At 45.7% G+C, this 15912-nt stretch overlaps 1 protein-coding gene across 1 annotated transcript; it reads right to left on the bottom strand.

The window, feature by feature from the left end:
* Positions 1–1005, bottom strand: LOC133059721 (olfactory receptor 52K1-like). Its single transcript, XM_061147268.1, has one exon. The coding sequence runs from the start codon at positions 1003–1005 to the stop codon at positions 1–3; it is 1005 nt and encodes a 334-aa protein (XP_061003251.1).
* Positions 1006–15912: the final 14907 nt, after the last annotated feature.

Below are 15912 nucleotides of genomic sequence, written 5' to 3'. Positions count from 1 at the left end.
TCAGGCAGGAAGCTCCCTATGTGAGGGCGGGGGCTGGAGCTTCTCACTGGAGACCTGGTGTTGTGCCCGTTGGAAGACAGTTGCCAGGTGCTGCCTGATTTCCTTGGTCCTGGCCCCATAGATGATGGGATTGACCAGACATGGAAGCAGCAGGTAGAAGGCGCTGAGCAGGTTGTGCACATCCTGGGAGGCAGTGCGGGCCACGCGGTAGACAATGGATGAGGACATGGTGGACGAGTAGATGGTGAAGATGACCAGCAGGTGGGAGCCACAGGTGTTCAGGGCCTTGGAACGTGCTCTGCCTGATGAAATTCGAAAGGCAGCATGGATGATGCGGGAGTAGGAGGCTCCTAGCAGCAGCATGTCCAGGACTCTGTTGAAGATGCGGACAGTGAGCCCCACAGTCTTGTTTAGGGAGATATCCCCACAGGAGAGCTTCATTAGGGCCATGTGCTCACAGGCAAAGGGGTGGATCACGTTCGAGCGGCAGAAACGAACCCTGGAGGCCAGCCCCACCACTGGAGCAACGATGCAAGTGCTCCTAGTAGCTGCTGCCCCCAGCAGGCCAGCCAGCATCTGGCCTGTCACTATCTCTGGGTAGCGGAGAGGGTAGCAGATAGCGACATAGCGGTCCAGGGCCATGACCAAGAGGATGTTGCAGTCAAAGACAATGAGGAAGTAGATGCAGAACATCTGGACCAGACAGCGAGCCAGGGAGATGCAGCTGAATCGGGAGGAGAAGCTGAGCAGCATGGCAGGCACCACGGTGGTGGCGGCACAGATGTTGACAGCCAGGAGCAGAGCTATGAGCAGGTACATGGGCTGGTGCAGGCTTCTCTGGGCCACCACCGTGTGGATGACCAGGGCATTGGCAGAGATGATCACCAGGTAGATGCTGAGGAAGGGCAGCACCAGGAGGGCTCGGGACTCCTTCAGCCCCGGGAAGCCCAGCAGGATGAAGCTGGTATAGGACAGGTTGGAGCTGCTGTTGGTCCATGATGACATCTTCTCTGGGGAATGGGATGGGGAGAAAAGAGGAGCAGGAGGCCTGGTTTCTGCACCTATTAGGGCTTGCCCCAGCTTTCCTAGGCTTTGAACTTCATGAATCTCCAATATCCCTAGAGAAAAAATGACTAAAGCTCATTATTTAATGAGATATGCATCTGTGGATAAATCTTTGTATTTCAAATAAATTCTTCAGGGTAGATATTAGATGTAGAATTATTGTGTCATATAATATGAACATTTATGAAGCTGCAAGCCCATTTCCAAGAAAATTGTCTGTCTTGTCACTGGTGCTTGTACTAAATTGCCTTGAGTAAAAAAAAAAAATATTTAATGCTTTGATGGCTGAAAAATACTGCCTCATTTTAACTTGCATGTTGTCTTTTAGTTGTGGCATGTGGGATTTAGTTCCCACATGTGAATTTTCTACTCCTATCTTTTGCCCATGTACTACTAGGGATTGTTTCTCTTAGCAGTTTAAATATTAAAACCATTGTTTCCCCTTTTATCCATTGAAACAGATTTTCCAAATCTTGTTAGTATTGTTTTAAAAATATTTATTTGTTTATTTATTTAGGTTGTGCTGGGTCTTAGTTGCTGCACTTGGTGTTTTTAGTTGTGGTCTGTGGGATTTAGTTCCCTGACCAGGGATTGAACCTGGGACCACTGCATTGGGAGTGTAGAATCTTAGCCACTGGACCACCGGGGAAGTCCCTTGTTAGTATTTTTATCTTATTTATGATATTAAGACTAAGAGTTTTAAATTTATAAAATTAAATCTATCAACACCTCTTTGTGAGTTCTCTTCTTGATTTATTAGAATGAGCCTCATTCAAAGATCAAAAAAACAGTATACTATATTTTGTTCTTTTTTATTAAGTTTTGATATACATGAAATTCACTTTGCTATGTGACATTAAGTCATGATCTAAGTTGATATTTTTCTCTCAGGTAGCTTAATAATTGTTCTTGTTTCATTTCCTACACTGCTTTGTACTACAATCTTTATCCTGGATTAAGTTCTTACATGTGAAGTGGTTGTTTTATAGGTAGTGATATTCTGTTTGTTCTTGTGCCAATGCCATGCTATTTTATATTGTTAAAATTTATTTATTAATTTTTAAAAGTGTACCATGCTATTTAAAAAATAAAGCTCTATTGAGATATAATTCACATACACACATTGACGTGTACAATTCAATGGTTTTTAGTAAATTCACAAAGTTGTGCGACCATTACCACAATCAACATTGTCATCACCCCAAATAGAAACCTGGTATCCCTCTTTTTCCCCAACCCCTTCAGCCCTATGTAACCAATCACTAATCAACTTTCTGAGTCAGTGAATGTGCCTACTTTGAACAGTCGATATTAATGGAATCATACAATATGTGCTCTTTTATGGCTGTTTTTTCTCACTTAGCATAATGTTTTTAAGGTTCATCCATGCTATAACATGTATCAGTATGCCATTCTTTTTTAATGACTGAATAATATTCCATAGTATGGCTATATCACTTTTTAATCAATCCACTCATCAGCTGATAGACATTTGGGCTGTTTCCACATTTGGGGTAATATGAATAAAGCTCTCTGAATACTCATGTACAAGCTTTTGTGTAAACATGTTTTCATTTCTCTTGGAAATACCTAGGAGTGGAATTGTGGAACCACCACAATTGAGGAACTACCAGATTGTTTTCCAAGGCAACTGCACCATTTTAAATTCATACCAACAATGGATGAGTGTTCCATTTTATCCATATCCTCGCTAATACTTATTACCTGTCTTTATTATTCTAGCTATCCTAGTGGTTTTGATTTGTGTTTTTCTTTTACTTTTGTTTTGGCTTTGTGGTGCAGCATGTGAGACCTTAGTTGCCTGACCAGGGATCCAGGCAGCACCTCTTGCTTTTAAAGCAGAGTCTTAATCACTGGACCAAGGAAAATCCCTGATTTGTGTTTTTCTGAGGGTTGATAGTGTCGAGCATCTTTTCATGTGCATGTTGGCCACATGCAATTTTTTAAAGAAGTGTCTATTCAAATTCTTTGCCCATTTTTAATTGAGTTGTCTTTTATTACTAAGTTGTAAGAGAGTACTAAGAAAGGCAATCCCAAAGAATGCTCAAACTGCCGTACAATTGCACTCATCTCACATGCTAGTAAAGTAATGCTCAAAATTCTCCAAGCCAGGCTTCAGCAATACGTGAACCGAGAACTTCCAGATGTTCAAGCTGGTTTTAGAAAAGGCAGAGGAACCAGAGATCAAATTGCCAATATCCTCTGGATCATCGAAAAAGCAAGAGAGTTCCAGAAAAACATCTATTTCTGCTTTATTGACTATGCCAAAGCCTTCGACTGTGTGGATCACAATAAACTGTGGAAAATTCTGAAAGAGATGGGAATACCAGACCACCTGACCTGCCTCTTGAGAAACCTGTATGCAGGTCAGGAAGCAACAGTTAGAACTGGACATGGAACAACAGACTGGTTCCAAATAGGGAAAGGAGTAGGTCAAGGCTGTATATTGTCACCCTGCTTATTTAACTTATATGCAGAGTGCATCATGAGAAATGCTGGGTTGGATGAAGCACAAGCTGGAATCAAGATTGCTGGGAGAAGTATCAATAACCTCAGATATGCAGATGACACCACCTTTATGGCAGAAAGTGAAGAGGAACTAAAAAGCCTCTTGATGAAGTGAAAGAGGGGAGTGAAAAAGTTGGCTTAAAGCTTAATATTCAGAAAACTAAGATCATGGCATCTGGTCCCATCACCTCATGGGAAATAGATGGGGAGACAGTGGAAACAGTGTCAGACTTTATTTTTCTGGGCTCCAAAATCACTGCAGATGGTGATTGCAGACATGAAATTAAAAGACGCTTACTCCTTGGAAGGAAGTTATGAGCAACCTAGATAGCATATTAAAAAGCAGAGACATTACTTTGCCAACAAAGGTCCATCTGGTCAAGGCTATTGTTTTTCCAGTGGTCATGTATGGATGTGAGAGTTGGACTGTGAAGAAAGCTGAGCACCGAAAAATTGATGCTTTTGAACTATGGTGTTGGAGAAGACTCTTGAGAGTCCCTTGGACTGCAAGGAGATCCAACCAGTCCATCCTAAAGGAGATCAGTCCTGGGTGTTCATTGGAAGGACTGATGCTGAAGCTGAAACTCCAATACTTTGGCCACCTCATGCGAAGAGTTGACTCTTTGGAAAAAACCCTGATGCTGGGAGGGGTTGGGGGCAGGAGGAGAAGGGGATGACAGAGGATGAGATGGCTGGATGGCATCACCGACTCGATGGGCATGAGTTTGAGCAAACTCCGGGAGTTTGTGATGGACAGGGAGACCTGGCATGCTGCGATTCATGGGGTTGCAAAGAGTCGGACACGACTGAGTGACTGAACTGACTAAACTGACTGAAGAGAGTACTGTATTATATTGATTACTATAACTTCAGCATTTATTTTAATTTCTAATAAAACTTATCTCTACAAGTACTTTTGTTAAATTTTTTTGTTATTCTTGTTTCATTCTCCTAACCTTTGTAATCATTTTTCCAATTTCTAAAAATACTCCCAATGTGCATTTTAAAAATTGGAATTTCATTAAACCTATGAACTAATCTGCAGAGGACTGATAATATTGACAGTATTTAGTCTTTCCATCTAGTATCAAATATGGTATTCTAAGTCTTCAAGTCTTGATTTATGTCTCTCAGCAGTTTTCTAAGTGTTAGTTGTATAGGTCTGTGATGGCAGGAATTCTGTCCACTTCAGTCACATTTATATATATTCCAGGAACCTAATACAAAACCTGACATTAGGAGACAGTAAGTATTGGTTGAATAATGAATGGGTCTCCCATATTTCTTGTTAAGTTTATTGGTAATATCCTAGGTATTTTGCAATTTGTTATCATTGAGAATATAATACTTTTCTATTGTATTTTTTGAATTGGCAACAATCTTATACAGAAATTTACTGATTTTGTCCATTTATCTTATATACTGCTACTTAAAAAGCCCCCTTATTAGTTAAAAATATTTCAGTCGATTTTATTGGGTATTTTAAAGGAGAATTGGGCTTCCCAGGTGGTGTTAGTGGTAAGGAATCCACCTTCCAATTCAGGGAACACAAGAGACGCAGGTTCCATCTTTGGGTCAGGAAGATCTGCTGGAGAAGAAATGGCAACCCACTCTAGTATTATTGCCTGGGAAATCCCTTGGACAGAGGAACCTTGTGGGCAACAGTCCATGGGGTCACAAAGAGTCAGACACGATTGAGTGACTGGACACACACACACAAGGAAGAATTATTTTTTTCTTTAAAAAAAATAATAATTGGACTTTCATTTCTGTTTTACATCTTATTTCAGAAAACAGAACTTCTAGAATAATGTTAAAAAGTAAAGATAAGAAAAGGTGTATTTATTTTCCCTCAATTTTGTTAAAGCTTCTATGTTAAATATGATGTTGCTTGTTAGTTTGAGATAGGTATTATTTTCATGTTAATGAAGTATCTTCCTGCTTCTAGTTTTTAATAATGAAAAAAATTGACAGCCTGTATTTAATGTTTTCAAATGCTTTTTTGGCATCAATAATAATGGGCCAATGCTTTTAAAATTTGACCCATTGACAAGTAGATAAAATACATATACATAGTGATTATATTTTTAAATACTACTGAAATTGATTTACTAGTATTTTATTTAGAATAGACCTATTGGTTTTTTTTTTTTTTTTTTTTTTTGGAACTATCTTTATCTCTTTATGAGGTTTTGGTATCACAGTTATGCCGGCTTCATAATGAATTGATTCAGTTTCCTTTTTAAATTCTATTTCTAGAATAATTTTTATAACACTGTAATTATTCATTCTTTGAGTTTGGGGGGAAAAAATCTCACAAACAAAGCAATTTGGGCATAGATGTTTTAGGATGATAGTTATTTAGTAACATGTTCTGATTTCTTTAGGGGCTTCCCTGCTGGCTCAGAGGGTAAAGCGTCTGCCTGCAATGTGGGAGACCTGGGTTTGATTCCTGTGTTGGGAAGATCCCCTGGAGAAGGAAATGGCAACCCAGTCCAGTATTCTTGCCTGGACTTCCTTTCATTTTTCTTTCTTTCTGATTTCTTTTATGGCAACCAGTCTACTCAGGTTTTTAATCTCTTCTTAAGTAACTTGGAAAATTACATTCTTCTGGTGATTTGCCCATTTCACAAAGAATTTATAATTCATTAGCATAGACTCCTACAGGGTGATTCACATTTCAGTAGGGTGATTAAATACCCTAACCCAAAGAATGAATCTGTAAACTGATGATATTTTGAGTCACACTCATGTAGCTCATGTTGTTCAGTCACTCCGTCACATCTGACTCTGCAAATCCATGGACTGCAGCACACCAGGCTGCCCGGTCCTTCATCTCCATAGCTATTGTAGCTCATCTCACATCACACTATGGAGTAAGAACTGTCATCCTTTAGGGTGTGTGTGAAAATAAATATAGAGACTCACTGAAATACTCAGTGACACACACCAGGATGCATGAACATACCCTCTTTTGGAGATATGGTTCCACATAGACTGGATCTCATAACAGCGGCTCCTGTTCTCATTGCTGATCGCACTCACTGCTGGGCAGCAGCCTCATTAACATCAAAACACAGACGGTGAGGATCAGAGCCTCAGAAAGGAAGGCCATCAGAGAGGGAAGATTACACAACACAGCATACTAACGCATGTATATGGGATTTAGAAAGATGGTCACGATAACCCTATATGCAAGACAGGAAAAGAGACACAGAAGTACAGAACAGACATTTGGACTCTATGGGAGAAGGTGAGGGTGGGATGATCTGAGAGAACAGCATCGAAACATGTATATTATCAAGGGTGAAACAGATCACCAGTCCAGGTTGGATGCAGGAGACAAGTGCTCGGGCCTGGTGCACTGGGAAGACCCAGAGGGATGGGATGGGGAGGGAGGTGGGAGAGGGGATCGAGATGAGGAACACATGTAAATCCATGGCTGATTCATGTCAATGTATGGCAAAAACCACTACAATATTGTAAAGTAATTAGCCTCCAATTAATAAAAATAAATGAAAAAAAAGTAAAGAAAGGGAAGATTTACTATTTGCATCCAAGGGATTTAAAAGGAAGATGGGAACTGCCAACTTCCCAGTACCTGGGGGCAGCGACCTCTAACTATCCAGTCCTGGGCAGATGTGCCCCTCTTCCCATCCCCTTTCTGGGCCCCTGTGACCTAAAAAAACATTGAGAATCATGAATTCACAGCCACACACAGCGGAAACCTATAGGGCTCATCTTGTGTATTGTTTACCTCCTTCCCTGACATGAGTGCCCTCAGCCTGCACGGCTGCACATCAAGATGCTTCCTACTGTATCTCAGGCCATTGGTCCCATGAGTGGGTGGTTCACCTAGTCATCAGGCTTGACACCTCTCTTTGCTGCAGCCCCCCTTTGGTCCCAGCTGTGTCCTCTGTTAATTCTGAGGGATAGTTTTCTTCTTGAGGTTGCTTTGATAGGAAGGAGCAGAAGAAAAACAAACACGTTTTTGAGGCCCTACCATGGTCTGTTTTCTGTTTTGTATTCTCACATACAGTTTCCACCTCATTTAGTAGCCACAATGTCTAGTAGGCAGTTTTTACAATTGACAGTCAGATGTATGAAGCCATCCTTCCTTCTTTCATTCAACATATTTTGTGATGTTTATCACGTACCAGGCACTCTGTGAGGCACGGGTGCTTCACGGGTGTATGAGATGTGGTTTCAGTGCCCAAGAAGCTTGGAGTCCAATAGGGGGAGAAGCAGAGAGCTGTGGCGCCCAGGAAGATGTCTAACTCAGCCTCTGGGGCAGGGAAATCTCCCCAGAAGAGAAGCCATCTAACCCGAGAGTTGGAATTTGGTGGCGGGGGGGTGGGGTGGACAGTGGGGTGCAAATAGCCTAATGACATCAAGTCCAGAATTGGCAGGGGTGGGATTAGAATTCCAAAGCCCGGGTGCCTCTCACAGTCACCACACCTCAAGGGAGACACCTGGGCTTGGTGAGAGTCCTGTGGAAGAAAATGATAAGAAAAAAGAAGATGGCAGAGTAGAAATGAGAGGATGAATTAAACTCCGGCTGATTTTCCACTATCGATGAGACTCAGTTTCAAAAAGGAAGTCTCCAGATTAGGTTTAGAAAAAGGTTACTTTTGGGGACTTCTGTGATGGTCCAGTGGTTAAGAATCTGCCTTCCAATGCAGAAGATGCGGGTTTGATCTCTGAGGGAGGCAGAGGGAACTAAGATCCAATATGCCACAGGGCAACTAAGCCCACATGCTCTGCAACTACTGATCCCCCCAGGTCAGAACTACAGAGTCTATGAGCTCTGGAGCCCACATGCCATATCTAGAGGGAAACCTGCATGCTGCAATAAAGATCCTGCCTGCTGTAACTAAGACCCCACACAGCCCAAAATAAATTAATAAATTAAAGAGAAAACTGATTTTCTGGGGGAATAAGAAAAAGAAAAGGATTTCCTTCTGAGAAGACCTGGAGCTGGGGAGGGGGGGACGTTGGTGTGTTCTGGGGCTAGTCGTGTGATTGTCCAGAGACAGGCGATGACAGCCAGGGGTGTGAGGCCCAGCTGTCACCCTTCTCTGTGCCAGCCCTGCTTGTCCCCACTCCTGCCACCCTCTCCCTGGTCAGAGCCTCCAGGGAAGACCCTGCAGCCCCCCTGGGCCGCCCCCAGAGGGGATACTCACCCAGCACAGTTGGGCAGAAGCAGAGGGAAGCAGTGGGGCTCCCACAGTGCAACTATATGTACCCCTACTCCTCTCCCCGGGAGCCCTGGCTCCGGCTCAGCCAATGGGCAGTACCCTCTGACTACTCCCCGGTGTCCGAGGGCCTCCATGGGGCCAGCTTGGAGCCCGGTCTCCTGACATCCAGGCCAGGCCCTTCCTACTGATCTGGGCTGCCCATGGTCCCTGCTCTGGAGCTAAGAGGTATAACTCCCCACAAACAGGGGGAGTTCTGTCCTCACACCCCAAACTCAGGCTTCAACCCACCCCAGGGTGGCTCTGCCAAAGCAGGTCAGGGAGTGGATGCAGGATGCTGGTCAGTCCAGCAAGCAGGCTCTACGTCGGCGATGGGAAGTCAAGAGTCCGAAGAAGCACAACCTGTATTGAGCACCTATTATATGCTCATAGTAGGCTTTTTAAAGGATAGGTGGTACTTAGATGATGTTTATGGGAGAAAGGGAGAAACTGGAAGCAGGAGAAGAGGTTGGAAGAGGGCCTGCTGAAGTAAGGAGATTATACTGCATTTAGAAGGGGACCATGTAGAGACTTGAGGGTTCCTATCCAAGGTCACTCAACAGACCTGTGGCAATGCTGGGCTGGGTCATCGGACCCAGATATAGCTCTTTCCACCTCACCTCATCTCTGGTCACTGCTCTGGCCCGGTTAGGGAAGGCTTGATGGAGGAGGGGACATTTGAACCAGATCTGGAAGGTCTGGAAGCAGCCACAGAGGCAGAGAGGAGGAGGGAATGGTGATGACGGTGGGCATGGTTGACCCCAAAGCCTCAGACATGGGCGAGGGCCGGAGCTGATCAAGGAGGTGTGGTCTGGAGCCCAGGAGCATCTCCCCGACCTGGGCTTGTTCACCACTGTAGGACGGAGCTGGCAGCAGGGCAGTCAGAGGTGGCCAGAGGGTGGGGGGCAGCCAGGGCTGGGGGGCTTTCAGAGCAGTGGGGGCCCTCTGAATCCTGCTCACCCCCAGGCCCAGGTGGGAGGTGTGCCAAGAGGAGGGGTTCCTCACTCTACTGAGTGGACCTCCTGTGCCCCCCAACTTGGGCTCTCCTGTTCCCTGACTGGGCTCCCCCATTTGTCCATGACTCTCCTGAGGGGCAGGGCCCAGGCCTGAGGCAGGAGCCCAGGCAAGTCTGTCTCCCCCAGGACTGGCACCTCCTGCAGGACGCAGAGCTGGGTCAGCACACACTGTGGCCAGCGCCGCCCTGTCTGAGCTGTTTGCTCACTGTTCTTGAGCCTTCGTATTAATGTCCGAGGGCTGCCATACAAACTGCCGCTGACTGGAAACTGACTTAAAACAGTGGAAACCGCCTTAAAACAGTGGAAACCTGTCTCCCTCTGGTTCTGGAGGGCAGAGGTCTTAAGCCCAGGTGTGGGCTGGGCCATGCTTCTGGTGTTTCCTCGGCTTGTTCTCCCAGCTCTGCCTTCGTCTTCACACAGGTCTTCTTGTCTGTCTTCGCTGTTGGATCAGCGCCCACCTGGTTAATCTGGGATGATCTCATATGAAGATCCCTAATCCAATCACATCTGCAAAGATCTTTTTCCCAAATAATGTCACATTTATAGGTTCCAAGGGTTAGGGCCTAGGCCTTTTGGGGGGGCCACCATTCAACCTATGACAGTGTCTGTATTTGGGGTTCAAAAGAACAAGATAGGAACATTGAGGGTGGCCTTGGCCTGGGCAGGCTCTGGGTGCAGGGGGGTGCAGCAAGGGAGGGGTGTGTGTGACACCCAGGATGGGGGAGGCCGGGTGCCCTCAGGGAGCCTTTCTGGTCTGGAGCAGCTACTCAGAAAGGTGAGAACTTAGCCTTGTGTGTGGAGCAGGGCTAAGCCACAAAGGCTTCCTGGAGGAGATGAGCTTCCAGCCTTGGCTTAGCAAAGAGAGACCAGCTGGCGGGAGCGGGTGGGGAGTAGGGTGAGCAGTTCAGGCTGAGGAGGTACCACTCAAGTGTCCTTTCCACTTGGGAAGCTCCCATCACTCCCCCTCTTAGGTCTGGACTTTCTGGGGCAGGCTTGCGGTCCCCCTCAGCCTGGGACACCCTCCTGTGGGGACAACATTGAGTGATAGGGTGCGATGTTGCATCTGCACAGCACGGGCGGGGTCCAAGGGAAAAGGGGCCTCCGGGCATCGTCATCAGGATGCCACACCAGAGGCAGCACAACGTGGCCTCCCCTGGCCCCACTGCTCCCCACCCTCCTGTGCCCTGCCGGTTCCTGCTCTCCATCCCCTTTCTCAGGAAGTCCACCTCTCAGCTCGGGTCACTTACAGGACATGGCCCTGCTTGTCCTGCTCCCTCACTCCCCTTCATCTATTCCGTCCCGAGTCTGGCCAATTCCACCTGCAGTCTCTTCTCTGCTCTGACTCCTGAAGCCTATTTGCAGGTCTTCTTTAAGCTTCATGCTTGACCTAGCTCCATCACTCCCTCCAGCACTGCTGCCAGAAGGATAATTTGAGAAAGTAGACCTGGCCTTGTCACCCTGGCCAAGGTTCCCTGTGGAGACTTGGGACCGCCGGCCTGGTAAAGTCCAGGCTTCCTCGTTGGCTTTCAAAGCACTCACCCCCACCCCTCCCAGAGGGCTCAGTGCCCTCCAGCAAGGACAAACTGCTTGCACCTTGTCGCCCACCCCTCTGCCGGTCCTGTCCTTCCTTTCCTGTTATTTGGGCTGCCATCTAGTCTGGGCTTGCTCTAGGCCCTCAGGTGCCACCTGTGGCAGGAAGCCCTCCCTGACTGCTCTTGCCCTAGGTACTTTGAGTTTCTGCAGTGTGAAGAATCACAAGCCTGGGATTTACCCTGTGTCCCAGTGTGAAGGCCAGTCTGACCTGGGGCCCCTAGTAGCCTCCCACCTCCCACCCAGGACTCTGCAGCACTTGTCCACTGTCTCTACTCCCTCCCACTTTCTTGGGGACCCCATGGCACCCCAACCCTAAACTCTCCTCTCCAGATTTCTCTCCTAGTGGAGGGGGTCAGGGTTCCCGGTACCTCTCCCATGAGACTTGAAGCCCCATCAGCCTGGCCTGTGAAAGCTTGCTGGTGGCTCCAGTGGGCTCCCTTTGAATGGCAGGAGCATCCTGCACATGGGATACTTGGGGAGGAGTCTGTCTAGGATGTCTGGGCAGGGCTCCTCAAAACTTCTAACCTGTGTCTTTCTCCCCAACCCCAACTGCAAAACCAGCTTATGGGCGCCCGGGGCCTTGGTGTGCGGGCACCGATGGGAGATGGAGGCAGCGTGGAGAAGCAAGTCCAGAAGCTTGATATCTGATACAGGTGCCAGCCGGTGCCCTTGAGCCTGTTTTCCCTTCCATGAAAGGTGGGTGCTGTACTGGGTGACCTCTTACGGCCTTTCCCCTCCTAGATCAAACTTCCGATGTTCCTAACAGGCTTCAAGTGATTATAGTTTAGAAAGTTTTTAAAAAAATTATTTTATTGAAGTATAGTTGAATTGCAGTGTTGTGCTAATTTCTGCTTACAACAAAGTGATGCAGTTATATGCACACACACACACACACATATATATTCATTTATTTTCTAATTGAAAATTTTACTTTATTAAACATTTTTATTTTATATTGGAACATAGTTGATTAACAATGTTGTGTTAGTTTCAGTTTGCAGCAAAGCGATTCAGTTATACATATGAATGTATCTACTCTTTTTCACTGACTCAATGGACATGAGTTTGAGCAAAGTCCAGGAGACAGTGAAGGACAGGGAAGCCTGGCATGCTGCAGTCCATGGGGCTGCAAAGAGTTGGACATGACTTAGCAGCTGAACAGTAACAACTTTTTTGAATTCTTTTCCCATTTAAGTTATTACAGAATGTTGAGCAGCTTTCCCCTGTGCTATAAGCAGGTCCTTATTGGCTATCCATTTTATTTTTTTTTAATTTTATTTGTTTATTTATTCTTGGCTGTGCTGGGTCTTCACTGCTGTGCAGGCTTTTCTCTCGTTGTGGCAGGTGGGGGCTACTCGCTAGTGTGGTGCACCGGCTTCTCACTGTGGGGGCTCCTCGGTGCAGGGCATGGGCTCTAGGGCAGCTGGGCTCAGTAGCTGAGGCACGTGAGTTAAGTTGTGGCTCAGGGGCTTAGTTGCTCTGCGGCACTCACGATCTTCCCGGATCAGGGATCAAACCTGTGTCTGACTTACTTCACTTAGAATGACAATATGATAATCTCCAGGTTGATCCAGGTTGCTGCAAATTGCATTATTTAATTTCTTTAAATTATTGGCTGAATAATATTCCATTGTATATATGTAACACATCTTCATCTGTCCCTCTGTCAATGGGCATTTGGGTTGCTTCCATGTCTTGGCTATTGTAAACAGTGCTGCAGTGAATATTGGGTACATGTATCCTTTTGAGCAATGTTTTTCTCCAGAGATATGCCCAGGAGTGGGATTGCTGGATTGTGGTATCTCTCTCTATTTTTAGCTTTTTGAGGAACCTCTGTAGCTTTTTCTGTAATGGCTGCACCAATTTACATTCTCAATAACAATGTAGGAGGGTTCTCCTTTCTCCACACCCTCTCTAGCATTTGTTATTTGTGGACTTTTAAGTAATGGCCATTCTGACCCATGTGAGCTGGTACTTCATTGTAGTTTTGATTTGCTTTTCTTTAATAATTAGCGATATTGAGCATATTTCCATGTACCTGTTGGAGAAATGTCTGTATGCCTTTGGAGAGATGTTTATTTAGGTTTTCTGCTCATTTTTCGACTGGGCTGTATTTTTGTTATCAAGTTGTATGAGCTGTTTGTATATTTTGGAATTAAGCCCTGGTTGGCGGCATCATTTATAAATATTTTCTCCCAGTTCAAGATTGTCTTTTCATCTGTTTATGGTTTCTTTTTCTGTACAGAAGTTTGTAAGTTTGATTAGATCCCATTTGTTTATTTTTGCTTTTATTTCTCTTGCCTGGGAGACTGACCTAAGAAAACATTGGTATAATCTATGTCATAGAATGTTTTGCCTATGTTCTCTTCTAGGAATTTTGTGGTATCATGTCTTATCTTTATGGCTTTAAGCCATTTTGAGTTAATTTTTGCATATGGTGAGAGGATGTGTTCTAACTTCACTGATTTAATGTGGCTGTCCCGCCTTCCCAACAACACTTGCTGAAGAGATTGTCTTTTCTCCATTTTATTGATACACTCTCATGTCCTTTGTAGATTAATTGACCATAGGCGTGTGGCTTTATTTCTGTATTCTCTGTTCTCTTTCATTGATCTATACATCTGATGTTGTGCCAATATTACCTTGCTTTTTTGATTAGTGTAGTTTTGTAGTATTTCCTGAAATCTGAGAGGATTATACATCCTGCTTTGTTCTTATTTCTCAGAATTGGGAAAGCTTTTTAAAAAGCACTTTATTGAGGTATGATTGACATACAAAAAGCTGCACGTGTTTAATGTATTCAACCAGATGAATCTGCAGATGAGTAAAATTGACCCATGGATCACACAGGTTTGAACTGCACAGGTCTGCTTATATGTGGATTTTCTTCAATAGTAAATACAACAGTGCTTCACAGTTGGTTGAATTCATGGGTACAGAGGGCTGACTCTTAAGTTTTACATGGATTTTCAACTGTGTAGACGGTGTGTGTCTCTAAGTCCCGTGTTGTTCAAGAGATGATTGTATAGTATATACCCGTGACACCATCATCTCAATCTATGTCATAAACATCATTGGCTCCAAAAGTTTCCTCCTGTCTATTATCTATTATTATTATTTTTGTGGTGTAAGCTGACACCTAACATAAGACCTACCCTCTTTCATGTTCCTCAATTGATTTGATTTCCCCATCATACCTGGGAGGCAGGGGGCACCACTTTGCAGCCAGAGGAGCTGAGGCTTGGAGCCAGCAGTCTTGCAGCTGCTTGGTAACAGAACAGGGCCTGGAGCTGGTCCCTTGGCTCCTCCTGGTTCCTGAGCCCACTCTGGTTGCTGGGGAGCTGGAGGGTCCCTTTGTATTGGGGATGTTGGGGTAGGTTCTTCTCTTCACATGTGGTGGATGAGGACCAGGACTATCACAGTTTCCCTCCTCTTGTTCTTTTGGCCTGATGGCCCCCCAGGCTTGCTGTGTCCAGTCTTGAAGATGGCCCTCTGTCCCTTTAGGAAGACCCCTGGCCTGTCCACCCTTAGCTCTTCCTCTTGAGAAAGGGCTGGGGAAACCTTCCACAGTGGGCCTTGGCCCAGGACAGAGGCCTTCCTTTCCCAGTGGGGCAGCTTTCAAGTCTTCTCCTCTGCAGGAAGTAGGCTGATCTCTGCACTCTGGGGTCCACCCTGCCTTGGCTAAAAAGAGGGGCTTGAATAGCAGTCTTGAAGAACAGGGTGGGGGGCAGAGAAAGCAGTAGGGGCAGTCCTAGCCAGGGTGGTTACCTGTACCAGGCACACTCTTGTCAGCAGACCTACCTGTGGGTCCATCTTTGAGCCTGGGCCTGAGGAGGACCGGGCACCAGCTATCTGATTCTGAAGGGTGAGACCTGATTTCTCTAAGCATGGGCTCTGACTTTGGCTTCTGTTATCAGTTGTGGCTGAGGGCTTCAGCCTCCTCTAGGTTCTCTCTGGCTGGTGGGGGCTGAAGGAAAGGAGCTCATTCAACTCATATCTGCCCTGGCCAGGCCCCACACCTGGGATATTACATGTCGTATCTCATTTAAAATAATTCCTTGTCAGGAGGTAATCATTAAACCTGTTTTACAGATGAAGATTCTGAGTCTCAGGGAGCTTGCTATTGATGAAGGCTCAGCATTAGTAAGTGGCAGAGTTGAGGCTTGAGGTCAATTCTGGTTCTGGTCCCCAGCCCCATGAGAAACCTTTCCTGGGTCCAGGCTGCTGGTAGCCCACATCTCTGGCAGGAAAGGGAAATGGGAAGGGGGTACTCAATAGGCTGTCAGTCCATGAGGGCTGGTCTCAGACTGAATAAATGCATGCCCGAATCTCTGGGGCTTCCCTGATGGCTCATTGGTAAGGAATCCACCTGCTAATGCAGGAGACGTGGGTTTGATCCCTGGGTTGGGAAGATCCCCTGGAGAAGGAAATGGCAACCCACTTCAGTATTCTTTCCTGGGAAATCCCATGGACTG

Source organism: Dama dama, chromosome 1, assembly GCF_033118175.1.
Source record: "Dama dama isolate Ldn47 chromosome 1, ASM3311817v1, whole genome shotgun sequence".
Classification (NCBI taxonomy): domain Eukaryota; kingdom Metazoa; phylum Chordata; class Mammalia; order Artiodactyla; family Cervidae; genus Dama; species Dama dama.
This window is presented reverse-complemented; position numbering and strand designations above follow the sequence as displayed.

Coding starts and splice junctions, on each gene's coding strand:
- LOC133059721 (XM_061147268.1), bottom strand. CDS start 1,005: ATGTCATCATGGACCAACAGCAGCTCCAACCTGTCCTATACCAGCTTC.